The sequence below is a fragment of the Trachypithecus francoisi genome, unplaced genomic scaffold (genome assembly GCF_009764315.1).
Source record: "Trachypithecus francoisi isolate TF-2019V2 unplaced genomic scaffold, Tfra_2.0 Lachesis_group20, whole genome shotgun sequence".
Taxonomy (NCBI): domain Eukaryota; kingdom Metazoa; phylum Chordata; class Mammalia; order Primates; family Cercopithecidae; genus Trachypithecus; species Trachypithecus francoisi.
Genome location: NW_022681466.1, coordinates 44,118,174 through 44,134,809, shown reverse-complemented (window position 1 = coordinate 44,134,809; position 16,636 = coordinate 44,118,174). Strand labels below are relative to the sequence as shown.

The 16,636-nt window shown below is 44.4% G+C and overlaps 1 protein-coding gene across 9 annotated transcripts in view; it reads right to left on the bottom strand.

Annotated features, from left to right (window-relative positions):
• Positions 1–16,636, bottom strand: part of MARCHF10 (membrane associated ring-CH-type finger 10) — a 120,200-nt gene that overhangs the window by 90,754 nt on the left and 12,810 nt on the right. For all 9 annotated transcript variants that reach the window (XM_033184073.1, XM_033184066.1, XM_033184068.1 and 6 more), the window contains one exon: positions 8,867–8,986. In XM_033184073.1, coding sequence (XP_033039964.1) covers positions 8,867–8,986 — 120 coding nt within the window. The remainder of the gene's footprint in view (positions 1–8,866; positions 8,987–16,636) is intronic.

Below are 16,636 nucleotides of genomic sequence, written 5' to 3'. Positions count from 1 at the left end.
GCCGCTGTATTGAAAGGCACAGTTTTAGACCTTTGCTGCTCTCATGCATGGCTGGACATTCTAACTTTTTAAGCCACTGCAGACTACTTGAAAAGACTTTATTTTTTATGTTAATCTCCAAAATTCGTGTGGATTCTCATGAACAAAACAATTACAGTGTTTATGTTGGGTAACAGCCTTCCTCCAGAGGCGCACCTTGCTTGCTGGTAGAGTCAAGTGACTTCATGGATGTGAAGAGCACACTGGGCCAGGCCTGGGGCACTGCCAGCTGCTTCTCCGTATCAGGTTCACTGCCTACACCTCCTTCCGATGTAACCTTGAGTCCTGGTGACCTGGAATCTAAATATTTAGCTGCTCCGTTGCCAACAGTGAAAGGACTACAATCTTATTTTTATTAGCAGAGCAAATGGTGCACTTAAAAAACTGACAGCGATCTCCACCTTCCTTCCCAATGAAGTAAATGCAGTGAGAACGTGTCCTCAGTCCTTGAGGCTTGTGCATTTGGAACGATGTCCTTTCCAGCAAGGATACAGGATCTTGGAAAGATGAGACAGGCCCGCGATGTGTTGCTTTCTAGAAGCTCACCACGTCCTGGGCCAAATAATCATTTTCATCATCCTTCTATGGGGAAATTGGGGCTCCTGTCCCCTCTCTGTGAAGGTTCGTGGGGACAAAATTCCTTCCATGCCTCTGTCAATCACAGCAAGCTCCTCTGGGCCAGCAGCTGTCTCATGGGTGCCCGGGAAGGAGGGGCATTGCTTTCTCCTCAGATCCAGAAGCCTCTTTGCTTTTCAGTCTACTAGATTACCCACTTTCTAGTGGGTTATGCAGAGCCACTATTTATTTCCCTGTTAAATTCCAATCTGATTAAACAGTTCACAGGGTTGTATGTAACTGAAAAGGGTCTAACATTAAGTTGCTGTATTAGGTTGGCTTTTAAAAATGTGGCCTGGGACTGGGCTGAGGAATCCTAGAAGTCTCAGAACCTTCTCTTCCACCAATACCTGTTGGAGCATCACTTGCAGGTATATTTGGACACCAAGACAGTTTATAATGTACCGTCATGTCAGTGTGTCACTCAGGAGTCTCCCTCGTTTTCACAATGATCCCACGGGATATGAATAATAAGAATCTCCTTGATGGGAAACTGAAGTGCTTGCAAGTGGTTTGCCTGAATTCACACGATAACAAGAGGCAGAGCTGGCCCTTCATAAATGCTTTCTACTATGCCAAGCCACGAACAGAAATGTACTCAGGAAGTACCACTCTAAAGAACCTCTCAGCCCAGGTTTCATAGGTATTGCTTCACCTTGGACTTAGAGGAAATTCAACTGCTGCACAACCAGCGGTTAGAGCCACTGATTGTGGTGAGGAGGTTATGCCAGGATGAAGCAGCCACCAGGTTAACTGTGTGTTTGGGGATCTGCCCACCTCAAGGCAGTTGTCTGGAAGGATATCTTGACACTGAAGCCATTATTTGATGGTAAATGCCTTGTTCGTTCCAGGCTCAGCAGAATTCTGACAATTGGAGTCTGGGTTAAGGAATGAACAAGTGATGAAAACTGCAATACAAGTGTCACAATTTGGTAGTGGTGAGATGCACATAGTGACTGAACAGTGGAAAAATTTCCATGCATTAAGCAATTCACTTTCATAATAGCCACTCAATCAGAGATGGAACCTGCCTTTACAAATCAGAGGCAAACGCTATTTCGAGTTTTCAGGTGCTGCAGTCTCTAGGAGGAAATGACTTGGGATATTTCCACCTAGGGAGGAAGGCTTTGTTTGGGTTTACACCCTCTCACTGAGCTGTATCATTCTCCTGCCCCTTTCTGATTGACCAAGGATCTTTTGCAACGCTAGTGCCTGATGCAACATTCAATCCACTGAGCTCTGGATGTTGGATCTGTCTGGCCTTGGTTCTCTTTTGAGACACGCCAGCCTTCTTATTCCCAGCTTCTCCTGAGAGACTAGCTCCGGGACCGCCCTGGAGTTGTGGACCCTATAGGAAGAGGTTGAATAAGTTCTGCATCCCCTCAGGATGGGCAGCCTATACTCTGAAGATTTGCAAACAACTACTTTTTTTTTTTTTTTGAGATGGAGTCTCGCTCTGTTGCCCAGGTTGGAGTACAGTGGCGCCACCTCAGCTCACTGCAACCTTCGCCTCCCGGTTTCAAACAATTCTTCTGCCTTAGCCTCCCAAGTAGCTGGGACTACAGGCGCACGCCACCACGCCCAGTTAATTTTTGTATTTTTAGTAGAGATGGGGTTTCACCATATTGGCCAGGCTGGTCTTGAACTCCTGACCTTGTGATCGCCAGCCTTGACCTATCAAAGTGCTGGGATTACAGGCGTGAGTCACCGCGCCCAGCCAAACAACTGTATTTTAATAAAAACCGGGGTAAGGGTTCAAACCTGGGAGGGGAATCTCCAAACTAACCCATGACTTTGGAAGTTGAAGATTTCCTGGATCTAGTTTGAGTCTCATAAAAGATCTCTGGCTTCATTCATAACAAGCAAAACCCAAAGGATTGAGCCAGACAGGATGGATATTATGAGAGCACAAGTTGAATGGCTGTTAAGAATGATGCATTCAGTGACACTTCCTCTCACCCTGCCCTTCCTCTGCTTTTGTGGCCAGAGGCAAATCCTCCAGTATCCCCCAAAGAATATCTGCAATGCGGACAGCAAAGCAGAGGTGAGTTTCACTGTGGAAAATTTTGACTGTGTCACTTTTCTCAGTAGAGAAGATGGGGCCTTAATGACACTTGTACAATCAGGGCCCAAACCCTTGGGATATCATTCTCTGGAGAAAACTGAGATTATGTAAGCACCATTTCTTGTTCTCTGACACACTGAGGGACAGTGTCATAATGCAAACATAAAATATCCTGTCCTTGTCTTGTACAGGAAAAATTGCTTTTTTTTTTTTTTTTTGCATTTTACTACCTTTTTTTTTTTTTTTTTTAATGTTGTTTTGGCTGCCCCTGAATGACTACTGGGTAAATAATGAAATGAAGGCAGAAATAAAGATGCTCTCTGAAGCCAATGAGAACAAAGACACAACGTACCAGAATCTCTGGGACACATTTAAAGCAGTGTGTAGAGGGAAATTTATAGCACTAAATGCTCACAAGAGAAACCAGGAAAGATCTAAAATCGACACTCTAACATCACAATTAAAAGAACTAGAGAAGCAAGAGCAAACACATTCAAAAGCTAGCAGAAGGCAAGAAATAACTAAGATCAGAGCAGAACTAAAGGAGATAGAGACACAAAAAACCCTTCAAAAAATCAATGAATCCAGGAGTTGGTTTTTTGAAAAGATCAACAAAATTGGTAGACCACTAGCAAGACTAATAAAGAAGAAAAGAGAGAAGAATCAAATAGACGCAACAAAAAATGATAAAGGGGATATCACCACAGACCCCACAGAAATACAAACTACCATCAGAGAATACTACAAACACCTCTACACAAATCAACTAGAAAACCTAGAAGAATGGATAAATGGATAAATTCCTGGACACATAGACACCCTCCCAAGGCTAAACCAGGAAGTTGAATCCCTGAATAGACCAATAACAGGTTCTGAAACTGAGGCAATCATTAATAGCCTACCAACCAAAAAAAGTCCAGTACCAGACAGATTCACAGCCGAATTCTAGCAGAGGTACAAAGAGGAGCTGGTACCATTCCTTCTGAAACTATTCCAATCAATAGAAAAAGAGGGAATCCTCCCTAACTCATTTTATGATGCCAACATCATCCTGATACCAAAGCCTGGTAGAGACACAGCAAAAAAAGAGAATTTTAGACCAATATCCCTGATGAACATCGATGCGAAAACCCTCAATAAAATACTAGCAAACCGAATCCAGCAGCACATCAAAAAGCTTATCCAACACGATCAAGTTGGCTTCATCCCTAGGATGCAAGGCTGGTTCAACATAAACAGAACCAGTGACAAAAACCACATGATTATCTCAATAGATGCAGAAAAGGCCTTTGACAAAATTCAACAGCCCTTCATGCTAAAAACGCTCAATAAACTAGGTATTGATGGAATGTATCTCAAAATAATAAGAGCTATTTATGACAAACCCACAGCCAATATCATACTGAATGTGCAAAAACTGGAAGCATTCCCTTTGAAAACTGGCACAAGACAGGGATACCCTCTCTCACCACTCCTATTCAACATAGTGTTGGAAGTTCTGGCCAGGGCAATCAGGCAAGAGAAAGAAAGAAAGGGTATTCAATTAGGAAAAGAGGAAGTGAAATTGTTCCTGTTTGAAGATGACATGATTGTACATTTAGAAAACCCCATCATCTCAGTCCAAAATCTCCTTGAGCTGATAAGCAACTTCAGCAAAGTCTCAGGATACAAAATCGACGTGCAAAAATCACAAGCATTCCTATACACCAATAATAGACAAACAGAGAGCCAAATCATGAATGAACTCCCATTCACAATTGCTACAAAGAGAATAAAATACCTAGGAATCCAACTTACAAGGGATGTGAAGGACCTCTTCAAGAAGAACTACAAACCACTGCTAAACAAAATAAAAGAGGACAAAACCAAATGGAATAACATTCCATGCTCATGGATAGGAAGAATCAATATCGTGAAAATTGGCCATACTGCCCAAGGTTATTTATAGATTCAAAGCCATCCCCATCAAGCTACCAATGATTTTCTTCACAGAATTGGAAAAAACTACTTTAAAGTTCATACGGAACCAAAAAACAGCCTGCATTGCCAAGACAATCCTAAGCCAAAAGAACAAAGCTGAAGGCATCACGCTACCTGACTTTAAACAATACTACAAGGCTACAGTAACCCAAATAGCATGGTACTGACACCAGAACAGATATATAGACCAATGGAACAGAAAAGAGGCCTCAGAAATAACACCACACATCTATAATCATCTGATCTTTGACAAACCTGACAAAAACAAGAAATGGGGAAAGGATTCCCTATTTATGAATGGTGCTGGGGAAACTGGCTATCCATACGTAGAAAGCTGAAACTGAAGCCCTTCCTTACACCTTATGTAAAAATTAATTCAAGATGGATTAAAGACTTAAATGTTAGACCTAAAACCATAAAAATCCTAGAAGAAAATCTAGGCAATACCATTCAGGACATAAGCATGGGCGAGGACTTCATGACTAAAACACCAAAAGCAGTGGCAACAAAAGCCAAAATAGACAAATAGGATCTAATTAAACTAAAGAGCTTCTGCACAGCAAAATAAACTACCATCAGAGTGAAGAGGCAACCTACAGAATGGGAGAAAATTTTTGCGATCTATCCATCTGACAAAGGGTTAATAACCAGAATCTACAAAGAACTTAAACAAATTTACCAGAAAAAAAAGAAACAATCCCATCAAAAAGTGGGCAAAGGATATGAACAGACACTTTTCTTTTTTTTTTTTTTTTTTTTGAGACGGAGTCTCGCTCTGTCACCCAGGCTGGAGTGCAGTGGCCAGACCTCAGCTCACTGCAAGCTCCGCCTCCCGGGTTTACGCCATTCTCCTGCCTCAGCCTCCGAGTGGCTGGGACTACAGGCGCCTGCCACCTCGCCCGGCTAGTTTTTTGTATTTTTTTAGTAGAGATGGGGTTTCAACGTGTTAGCCAGGATGGTCTCGATCTCCTGACCTCGTGATCCGCCCTTCTCGGCCTCCCAAAGTGCTGGGATTACAGGCTTGAGTCACTGCGCCCGGCGACACTTTTCAAAAGAAGACATCTATGCAGCCAACAGATACATGAAAAAATGCTCATTACCACTGGTCATCAGAGAAATGCCAATCAAAAACACAATGAGATACCATCTCACACCAGTTAGAATGGCGATCATTAAAATGTCAGGAAACAACAGATGCTAGAGAGGAAGTGGAGAAATAGGAAGACTTTTACACGGTTAGTGGGAGTGTAAATTAGTTCAACCATAGTTGAACTGAAGACACTGTGGCGATTTCTCAAGGATCTAGAACTAGAAATACCATTTGACCCAGCAATCCCATTACTGGGTATATACCCAAAGGATCATAAATCATACTACTATAAAGACACATGCACATGTATGTTTACTGTGGCACTATTCACAATAGCAAAGACTTGGAACCAACCCAAATATCCATCAATGACAGACTGAATTAAGAAAATGTGGCACATATAAACCATGGAATACTATGCAGCCATAAAAAATGATGAGTTCATGTCCTTTGCAGGGACATGGATGAAGCTGGAAACCATCATTCTCAGCAAACTAACACAGGAACAGAAAACCAAACACTGCATGTTCTCACTCATAGGTGGGAATTGAACAATGAGAACACATGGACACAGGGTGAGGAACATCACACACCGGGGCATGTCACTGGGTGGGGGGAGGGGGGAGGGATAGCATTAGGAGAAATACCTAATGTAGATGACCAGTTAATGGGTGCAGCAAACCAACACGGCACATGTATACCTATGTAACAAACCTGCACGTTGTGCACATGTACTCTAGAACTTAAAGTATAATTTTAAAAAAATGTTGTGGTGGGTAGGGGTGAATAATAAAATTATTGGGAAATAAGATCCATATAAACTGTACTATAGAAGCTATTTCACAGAATTACTTTTATGTATACGACCACGGCCTTTTTCAGAAGTGGTCTGAGTGTTTTGCAATGATGGTTTAAAAAATGCACAATTTGTATAGCAGGAAGAAGAAAACTATAGGAATCTGACACCAGCTTGTCCCATAAGCTTAAGTGTGAAAAGGAACATAAAATTTCAAATCCTGAATATCCCAAATGCATGAGTATTGCACATAAAATGGCCGTGACTATGCACATGAGCCTCTGCATGAAAGTTCCCTGCAGAGGAACCCAGCTGCCCACTTGTTTAGCAATTCCAATCTGGGAAGACTGCTACGTGCTACTGTTTGACTTAAATTATATTTTCTTATCTATCCTTGATCTTATTTCTGAGTGTAAAAATGTGAGAATTTATCTTAATGCTAAAAATGTGTTGTTCTAGCCAAACTAGATTTAATTTTTGGATTAATCTCACTCCATAAGTTTAATCAGCAGCAGGCATTATATTTAGTCTTTGACTAACAGGAAAAGATCCAGGCAACGTGTTCTTGGTGCCGCCAGTATTGTGAGATAGTCTGTTTCACCTTCAGACTCTAGGTGAAATATTTGATTGTGTGATTTTATATTCCTTAATAGAGAGCATCTCTCTCTCCCAGGGATACATCTACATCTATAAACATCAATCACTGATGTTTTTAAGGTGTCCTTTGAACATTAAATAACCACAGTGTGAACATCTTAGATTAAAAAAGAATTCTCAACAAGAACTTGATTGCTATCACGTATTTAGGATCTATCTTAGAATCCACACCACTGATAGGACAGAGGGAGTTCCTCCTGTAGAGTATATTTCAGGCATTAAATATTAAATAGGAATTCATAAAAGGCCTATTACTCATCTTAAATCAATTCACCATGCTAACAATCAGTGTTGAATACAGCTTGTGGTATTGAGCTCTTACATAGGATAAGTACAATTCTTAGATAAGATCTTAAACATGAAAATAGGATCCTAGAGCTTAGTGGTTTGGAGCACCTTCTCTGGGGTCAGACTGCCTAGAACGGAATCTCTACCACCCTGGCTGTGAAATCTTAGGTAAAGTTTTGCAATTTCTGTAAGGCCCAGTTTTCTCATCTGTAAAGTGGGGCAAAGATGGATAGATGGATGGATGGATGGATGGATGGATGGATGGATAGACAGATAGATAAGGAGAGGTGATAGATAGATAGATAGATAGATAAGGAGAGGTGATAGATATATACACATTTATGAGAATTAAATAAGCTAATATGTATAAAGTGCTTCACATAGTGCCTGGAATGTTGCAAGCACTGAAATAATGGTAACTGCTTAATTATTATTATAATGATACTATTATTAATCATCATATTATCATCATACTGTTATATCATTTTTTTTTTTTTTGAGACGGAGTCTTGCTCTGTCTCCCAGGCTGGAGTGCAGTGGCCGGATCTCAGCTCACTGCAAGCTCCGCCTCCCGGGTTCACACCATTCTCCTGCCTCAGCCTCCCGAGTAGCTGGGACTACAGGCGCCCGCCACCTCGCCCAGCTAGTTTTTTGTATTTTTTAGTAGAGACGGGGTTTCACCATGTTAGCCAGGATAGTCTCGATCTTCTGACCTCGTGATCTGCCTGTCTCGGCCTCCCAAAGTGCCGGGATTACAGGCTTGAGCCACCGCACCCGGCTGTTATATGATTCTAGGCAAAAATATTTTATCATCATATTGCTATACCATTCTAGGCAAAAATATTTAAACAATTGCCAATTATTACATGATATAGTTATTACCACATTTTACTCTCTTCCTTCATCAGAAATAAAAACTAGGCCCAACCTTGCATCAAGTTAGACCATATGCCACAGAGATGATGCTGTGCTTCAGAAGGCCCAGTGCCTCCAAGTCTTAAACAGTTGCAGCGCTTCTCATCTGGATGGTGTCTTATAGACCATCTGTTTCAGGACCTTTATCTACAGGAGAGAAGAGTGAGGCCCAACCACAGTGAAGCGTGAAGACTGCAGAGCTGGGAACCACAGGGGTGGTGTCCCAAGGAAGGGAGTTCCCAGCCCTGGGCTCCTTCCTGCCCCTGGCTCTCCCTGCCCTGACCTTTGGGATTCTGCAGCATCTCCTTTTTGAGTCGGCTTTTTCCTAAATCACACACACACATGCACGCAGCACGCGCACACACACCACCACCAGCAGCAGCAGCAGCCCCAGGAGACTGTCTCCCAGAATGCTTCATACCTGTTTGGAAGATGACCTGCTAGAAAACCGGGATCTCTCAAAACTTGTCTCTTGCCCCCAAAACTGATCACGTTTCTTCTCATTTGGGTCTCTTTTATATTCCTGTCGTCTCAGACAAGCCTGAAGAACAACAACAAAATGTCTGTCTTAGGACCATGGCAAGCTTGGGTAACTTTATGCTTAATTCCAATGGTGAGGAGCATGAAATGAATGATACGCATCTCCAGGTGTTCATCAAATACCTCTCACCAAGTATAAAGACCAGGTATCACTCTTCCCTTTGCTTAAAGCGCTACGTCAGACGTATTAGCTATTGCTTTAATAAATTCAAACAATAAACATACTGAGAGGCATTTTGTCAAGAGTGTACCCAACTGTTGCCTTCTCAAGGAGGGCAGCACCTGTTACACCTTGTGAATTTCTCTTTCTGGTCTCATTCTCTTCATGGCCCCTCCCTCTTCCTACCTCCACTATACTGTGACCCTGGAGATGACACTCTAGTTGCGGGATGAGAATTGTCAATGTCAGAGCATGTGCTATTCCCTGCACTTGGAATCTCCTCTGTTAGAAGCTCTCTTGGCAAAACCGCCTGATCTACTAATAGCCTGCTGCTGCGGCCTTGCTTCTCTTTAGTTTCCTCTGCCTTCTCTTCTCCAGGCCGAATTAACTCTCAGAGTTGCAATGTATATTAATTTAAGCTTGAATTACACATACTTTTTTATTATTGTAGGTACTTGTTTGTGGTTTTGAGCCTGTTTCTCCTGCTGATCATTGAGAACCCTGAGAGTAAGGACAACTTCTTACATTTGAATCCCCCACCATCCAGCATTTAATTTTAGCTGAACTGTAGCTGGCCCGGTGCCCAGTGGCTCATGCCTATAATCCCAGCACTTTGGGAGGCCGAGGCGGGTAGATCACTTGAGGCCAGGAGTTCAAGACCAGCCTGGCCAACATGGTGAAACCCCGTTTCTACTAAAAATATAAAAATTAGTTGTGGTGGCATATGCCTGTAATCCCAGCTACTCAGGAGGCCGAGGCACAAGAATTGCTTGAACCTGGGAGGCAGAGGTTGCAGTGAGCCAAGATAGTGCCACTGCATTCCAGTCTGGGTGACAGAGCAAGATTCTGTCTCAAAAAATCGATAATCATTTTAGTTGAATTGCATTTTTGCTTTGGAGGAAAATATCAATCCCTAAGTGCAAAATAAGAAAAATAAAATTACCAATGAAAATAATTCCCCATTTTTCTTAACAAAATTAAAATAAAATCTGGTACCAAAATATTTCTCCTATAGTACTAAGACTGAACAAACCCAAGGATATCATGTACTATGGAAATTTCAACTGATTTTAAATACTTCAAAATAGTAAAAGAGATTTTTTTTCCCCCAGGATGGAGTCTTGCTCTGTCACGCAGGCTGCAGTGCAGTGGCATGATCTTGGCTCACTGCAACCTCCGTCCCCGGGTTCAAGCGATTATCCTGCCTCAGCCTCCTGAGTAGCTGGGACTACAGGAGCACACCACCATGCCCGGCCAATTTTTGTATTTTTAGTAGAGACAGGGTTTTGCCATGTTGGCCAGGCTGGTCTTGAACTCCTGACCTCAGGTGATCCACCTGCCTCAGCCTCCCAAAGTGCGCCTGGCCCAGTAAAACTTTTTTGGAGTATTTCTATACTTGCAGATCCAGTAGCCCAATTCAACTTTGCCTTGCCAGGGCCAAATTATCCACTGTCATAGAAAACAAATTTGAAGTAAAGACCAAAAATATTGTTTCTATACTAGGCCTGACAACTACCCTTCCTGGCTGGATTGAGAAAGGAAAGATCTCTTCAGCACGTTTCACGCCCTCTATTAGAAAAAGTATCCCCTTCCGTGATGTAGTAGGACTTACCAGAATTTCACGCCATGCGCCATGCGTAAGCCTGACATTATGCTGTAAGGTTAAGAATAGAAATGACCCGATACTAACAAAACATTTACTCCTCGGAATTGGGATGGTTATTCACACCGAGTTTTACATCTGAAGTGCAGGTGACGCCCTAGCCTCCGGGCTCATCGCAGCAGCCAAGTGGTCACCTGCAGGAAGTGGAATCCTACATTCTGGGGAGAAAGATGCAGTTTCACTCCAGCTTGCTTGGGAAGGGACAACATCCTGTCCCACAGTTAATCTTATTTTCAAAAACTATGCCACATAGATAGTACGTCGTCATAATAAACACTGGATGCTGTTTGTTTTAATAATTTCAGCAAGAAATACCAAAGAACACTAGACAGTAATCATAATAAATAAGTTAAACAAAACAAACGAAAAACAGCCAAGCATAGAGAAACCCAGGTAAACCTAAAGGGAATTGGCTGGAGAACGTAACGAAGTTCAGTTAAATTGTGCTTTTTTGTTCTAATCCTTTTACAAGGACTTCAAATGGGAGTTTGTGTTTGGAAAGAGCACCGGCGTGGAGTGCTGTTTCCGGAAGGGGCAGATGTCTGTGCGGTCCTAACCTACTGGTATTGAAGGCAAAAGAAGAAAATGCTGATGGGCTGAAAGTGGAGGAGGCAGTGTTAGCAAATGCACGCAGGACCAAGGCAGATTTTGTGGGATGAACAGAATTCTTGTGGGCTGAGTGTTTTTTGAAAATTCTCTCCAAGAATGCATACGACTTAAATATTTCTTTACCAAAAGGGAAGGAGGAATAGATTGGTTTGCAAAGTTGAAAAAAAATTTTTTTCCCTCTAGTTCCTTGTTCCTCTTCTTACAGAGGAGCAGAACAAACCAGTGGCAAGGCATGTACTTAAACTTTTATCTTGACAGAGCCAAGCAATCTTTCTGTGTAAATCAAACATCAGTCCTCTCAAAGTTATAGCTTTGCTGAGAAGGAACACAGCGGCAGAGCAAATATCCAGACTTACAGTCGTAGAAGCAGCAAGAACCTTGCCTTATTCCCTGCAAGGACTGGTTTCTTTGTATTTGTAATTGTAAATGATTTTTTGTCAGCTGTTGATGTTGTTTTTGTGTGGGGTGGGCTGGGGGAGCCTAAGGTGACTGGGCAGGGGAGGACAGAATCCATGGGTCAGGAGAGGAATGGATTTGTAATTCAAAACCACCAGCGGCTTCCCTTACCCTGGACTTTAAAAACATTCTCCCCTTTCAATTGCACGTGTCAGGATTCGGATGGCTATAAATAAGTCTCTGATCATGTGGCAAAACTGGCCGAGGGCAGTCTTGAAATTGAAGGCTTCAGGTAACTTTTTACTTTTTCCTTCTGGGGAGAATCAGGGCCTCTTCCTTCCCTCTTCCATTGGTGTTGACCCCACCCCCCAGTGCGTCCCCCTGACTGCAGCATACATACTTGGGCTGCCTTCTGTGCAGAAGGTACCACTGTGGGGGCAAAATGCGGAATGTGCATCAGTGTCTGTGGGGATGACGTGGGTTTTGTGACTCACTGTAACTCAATCCTGGTAAACACGACAATCCCCAGCTCTGCCACTTTCTAACGTCGTGACCTTGGGCGAGCTGACTCATGCCATTGATTCTTGCTTTCCTCATCTGTAAGAGGAAGCTGCAGATTGTTGACAAGTTAACATCAACAAGGTATACAGTTGGTGATATGTTAATAGTGGCTGGCCCTTGGGGACAGTTCAATCAAAGGTGCCTAACACCACCATCACCACCACCATCACCATCACCATCACCACCACCATCACTACCATTTCCATAACCATCTCCATCACCACCACCACCATCACTATCATTTCCATAACCATCTCCATCACCACCACCACCACCACCACCAAGTCCATCACCACCACAACCATCACCACCACCACACCACCATCACTACCATTTCCATAACCATCTCCATCACCACCACCACCACGTCCATCATCACCACAACCATCACCACCACCACCTCCATCAACCACCACCACCTCCATCACCACCACCACCTCCATCACCTCCATCACCACCACCATCACTACCATTTCCATAACCATCTCCATCACCACCACCACCACCACCACCAAGTCCATCACCACCACCACCATCACCATCACCACCACCACCATCATTACCATTTCCATAACCATCTCCATCACCACCACCACCACGTCCATCATCACCACAACCATCACCACCACCACCTCCATCAACCACCACCACCTCCATCACCACCACCACCTCCATCACCTCCATCACCACCACCACCACCATCACCACCACCACCAGCACCACGACCACCATCACCTTCATGACCACCACAACCATCACCACCACCACCACCTCCACCTCCATCACCACCACCACTACGACCACCATCACCTCCATCACCACCACTGCCACCACCTCCATCACCACCACCTCCATGACCACCACCACCACTTCCATCACCACCACCACCTCCATCACCACCACCTCCATGACCACCACCTCCACCATCACCACCACCTCCATCACCACCACTACCATCACCACCACCACCACCACCACCACTACCATCACCACCACCACCACCACCACAACCACCATCACCTCCATGACCACCACAACCATCACCACCACCACCACCTCCACCTCCATCACCACCACCACTACAACCACCATCACCTCCATCACCACCACTGCCACCACCTCCATCACCACCACCTCCATGACCACCACCACCACCACTTCCATCACCACCACCACCTCCATCACCACCACCTCCATGACCACCACCTCCACTATCACCACCACCTCCATCACCACCACAACCATCACCACCACCACCATCACCATCACCACCACCACCATCACTACCATTTCCATAACCATCTCCATCACCACCACCACCACGTCCATCACCACCACAACCATCACCACCACCACCTCCATCAACCACCACCACCTCCATCACCACCACCACCTCCATCACTCCATCACCACCACCACCACCATCACCACCACCACCAGCACCACGACACCATCACCTCCATGACCACCACAACCATCACCACCACCACCACCTCCACCTCCATCACCACCACCACTACGACCACCATCACCTCCATCACCACCACCTCCATGACCACCACCACCACTTCCATCACCACCACCACCTCCATCACCACCACCTCCATGACCACCACCTCCACCATCACCACCACCTCCATCACCACCACTACCATCACCACCACCACCACCACCACAACCACCATCACCTCCATGACCACCACAACCATCACCACCACCACCACCTCCACCTCCATCACCACCACCACTACGACCACCATCACCTCCATCACCACCACTGCCACCACCTCCATCACCACCACCTCCATGACCACCACCACCACCACTTCCATCACCACCACCACCACCACTTCCATCACCACCACCACCTCCATCACCACCACCTCCATGACCACCACCTCCACCATCACCACCACCTCCATCACCACCACTACCATCACCACCACCACCACCACCACAACCACCATCACCTCCATGACCACCACAACCATCACCACCACCACCACCTCCACCTCCATCACCACCACCACCATCACATCACTACCATTTCCATTACATCTCCATCACCACCACCACCACCTCCATCACCACCACCACCACACCACCTCCATCACCACCACCACCTTCATCAACTACCATCACCATCACCACCACCACCATCCCCACATCACTCCCCAATCCCCACCACCCATCTCACCTCCCCACCATTATCACCGCCACCTCTACCACCACTGCCACTCCCATCACCACCAGCAGCTGCCACAACCTTTTAATTGCTGTTCTCAATCCCATTTCCTGGTTTACTTCTATTACTGTTTCCAAAGTCAGCCTTTGCCAAAGCATAAGACTCTGATGTTGGTCACAGAAGAAGAGAGAATCTTTCTGTCTAGTCCTGAGGTTCATCCTTGTTTTTCTGCCTTGTAAGTAGAGATCTGTTTCCTAAACTCCAGCCAGCCAAATGAGCAGCTCCTGCTCTCAGTCATTCAGGGTCACAATGAGACTGCTTCTCTTCGGCGTTACAGCTCTCTGAGTACACAGTTGTGCTCCAAGTTCCTTTTGTTTCTTTCATTATCCATCTGATCACTCTAGTCATTATGTGACTTCAGAAGCCATGTGCCCCAGGAACACTTCCCAGCCTCATAATTCTGGTATAAAGCCATCAGAACCACGACCCGACTTTACATCTCCGGCCAGAATGGCATCTGTTCCTCTATCTCAGGACGCACTTTGAGAAGTGGGAGTTGCCACTTCCTTCAGTTGGTTCCTTTTTGTTGTTGTTCTTGTGATCTGACTTGCCTATTCCAGAGTCTGGCGTTTTAATTGTCCTCAGTGACATTATTAAAGTTCATTAATTTTAAGAGGTCAAGAAATCAAAGGCATAAAAACAGTTTGAGATGGTATTCCCCTCCAGCTAGTTTTTTTTTTTTTTTTCCTGTTTTGGCTGTGAAGAGTAAAGCAACACACACCTCAAAGGTGAGCCAGGAGGAGAATCCCCCACCTCCGTCCCTATGGGAAGAAAAGTTGACTTATCCCTATTCCAGTTCCCTGAGTGGACAACTCCAAACCCTCGCCACCCGCTATGAAGTCACCTATCACGTCCTTGAACACATGTATATTGAGACATTTAGTTGTTTGATTTGTACTTGAAAGAATCAAGGTGAATAAGTGACATGAAATGAAACCAATTTGAATATATTTAATAGATTATCAAAAATCATTCTGAAATGCTAAGTGTAATCTTTGCCTTCAGTTTTCCAGCGGACATTAATGGCTAAATTCTGCCTCCAGTTACATAAACACATTTGATTAAGAAAAAAAAAAAAAAGGTAGGCAGCATGAAAATCCTTGAAGCAATAGAGCCAAATTCTGAGATGACATATAATTATATACTAGTTACCAGATTCTGAAATAGCATGCAATACGCCAAATAGATGTTTATTTCCTCTTGTTTTCTCAAAAGGTTCCCACCCAACCACTGAAAGGAGTAGTATCAAAATAACTCCGGGTGAGTTCAGCCCTCGTCTCTTGCTACTAGCACACAGACCTGCAAAGGCACTGAGAATTTGGTGCATACCAACATTTAGCATATTGTAGGCTGTAGCAGGAATGGTTTACACAAGAGGTTTCTAAAGCCTTCAATTGGAGCCAGTTCATTAGAGGTGAGTCGAGTACAGGAAGGGACACATGCCAAATGCATATGATTTGGGATTCATGTCTAGTTATTAGGTCTTACACTATTTGTATGCCCTGAAATGGGGAATCCCTGGTCACACTGGAACTGGAGTGAAAGCTGGGATTTCCAAAGGAAGTAACTGGCCAAACTCATTGATGATCCAGAGTACCAATATCCACCCACCACAAAATTACCATAGCGAATTATCTAAATACACATGGGCAGTCTATGGGCTGAGTTATTGAGGGGTCATTAACATCATGCAACTGATCCGTTTTTGTTTTTTTTTTTTTAGACAGAGTCTTACTATGTCACTAAGGCTGGAGTGCAGTGGCATCATCTCAGCTCACCGCGACCTCCGCCTCCTGCGTTCAGCTATTCTCCTGCCTCAGTCTCCCGAGTAGCTGAATTACAGGTGTGTACCACCACATCCAGCTAATTTTTGTATTTTTAGTAGAGACAGGGTTTCGCCATTTGGCCAGGCTGGTCTCAAAGTCCTGGCCTCAAATGATCCACCCGCCTCTGCTTCCCAAAGTGCTGGGATTACAGGCATGAGCCACTGTGCCTGGCCTACATCATGCAATTGATT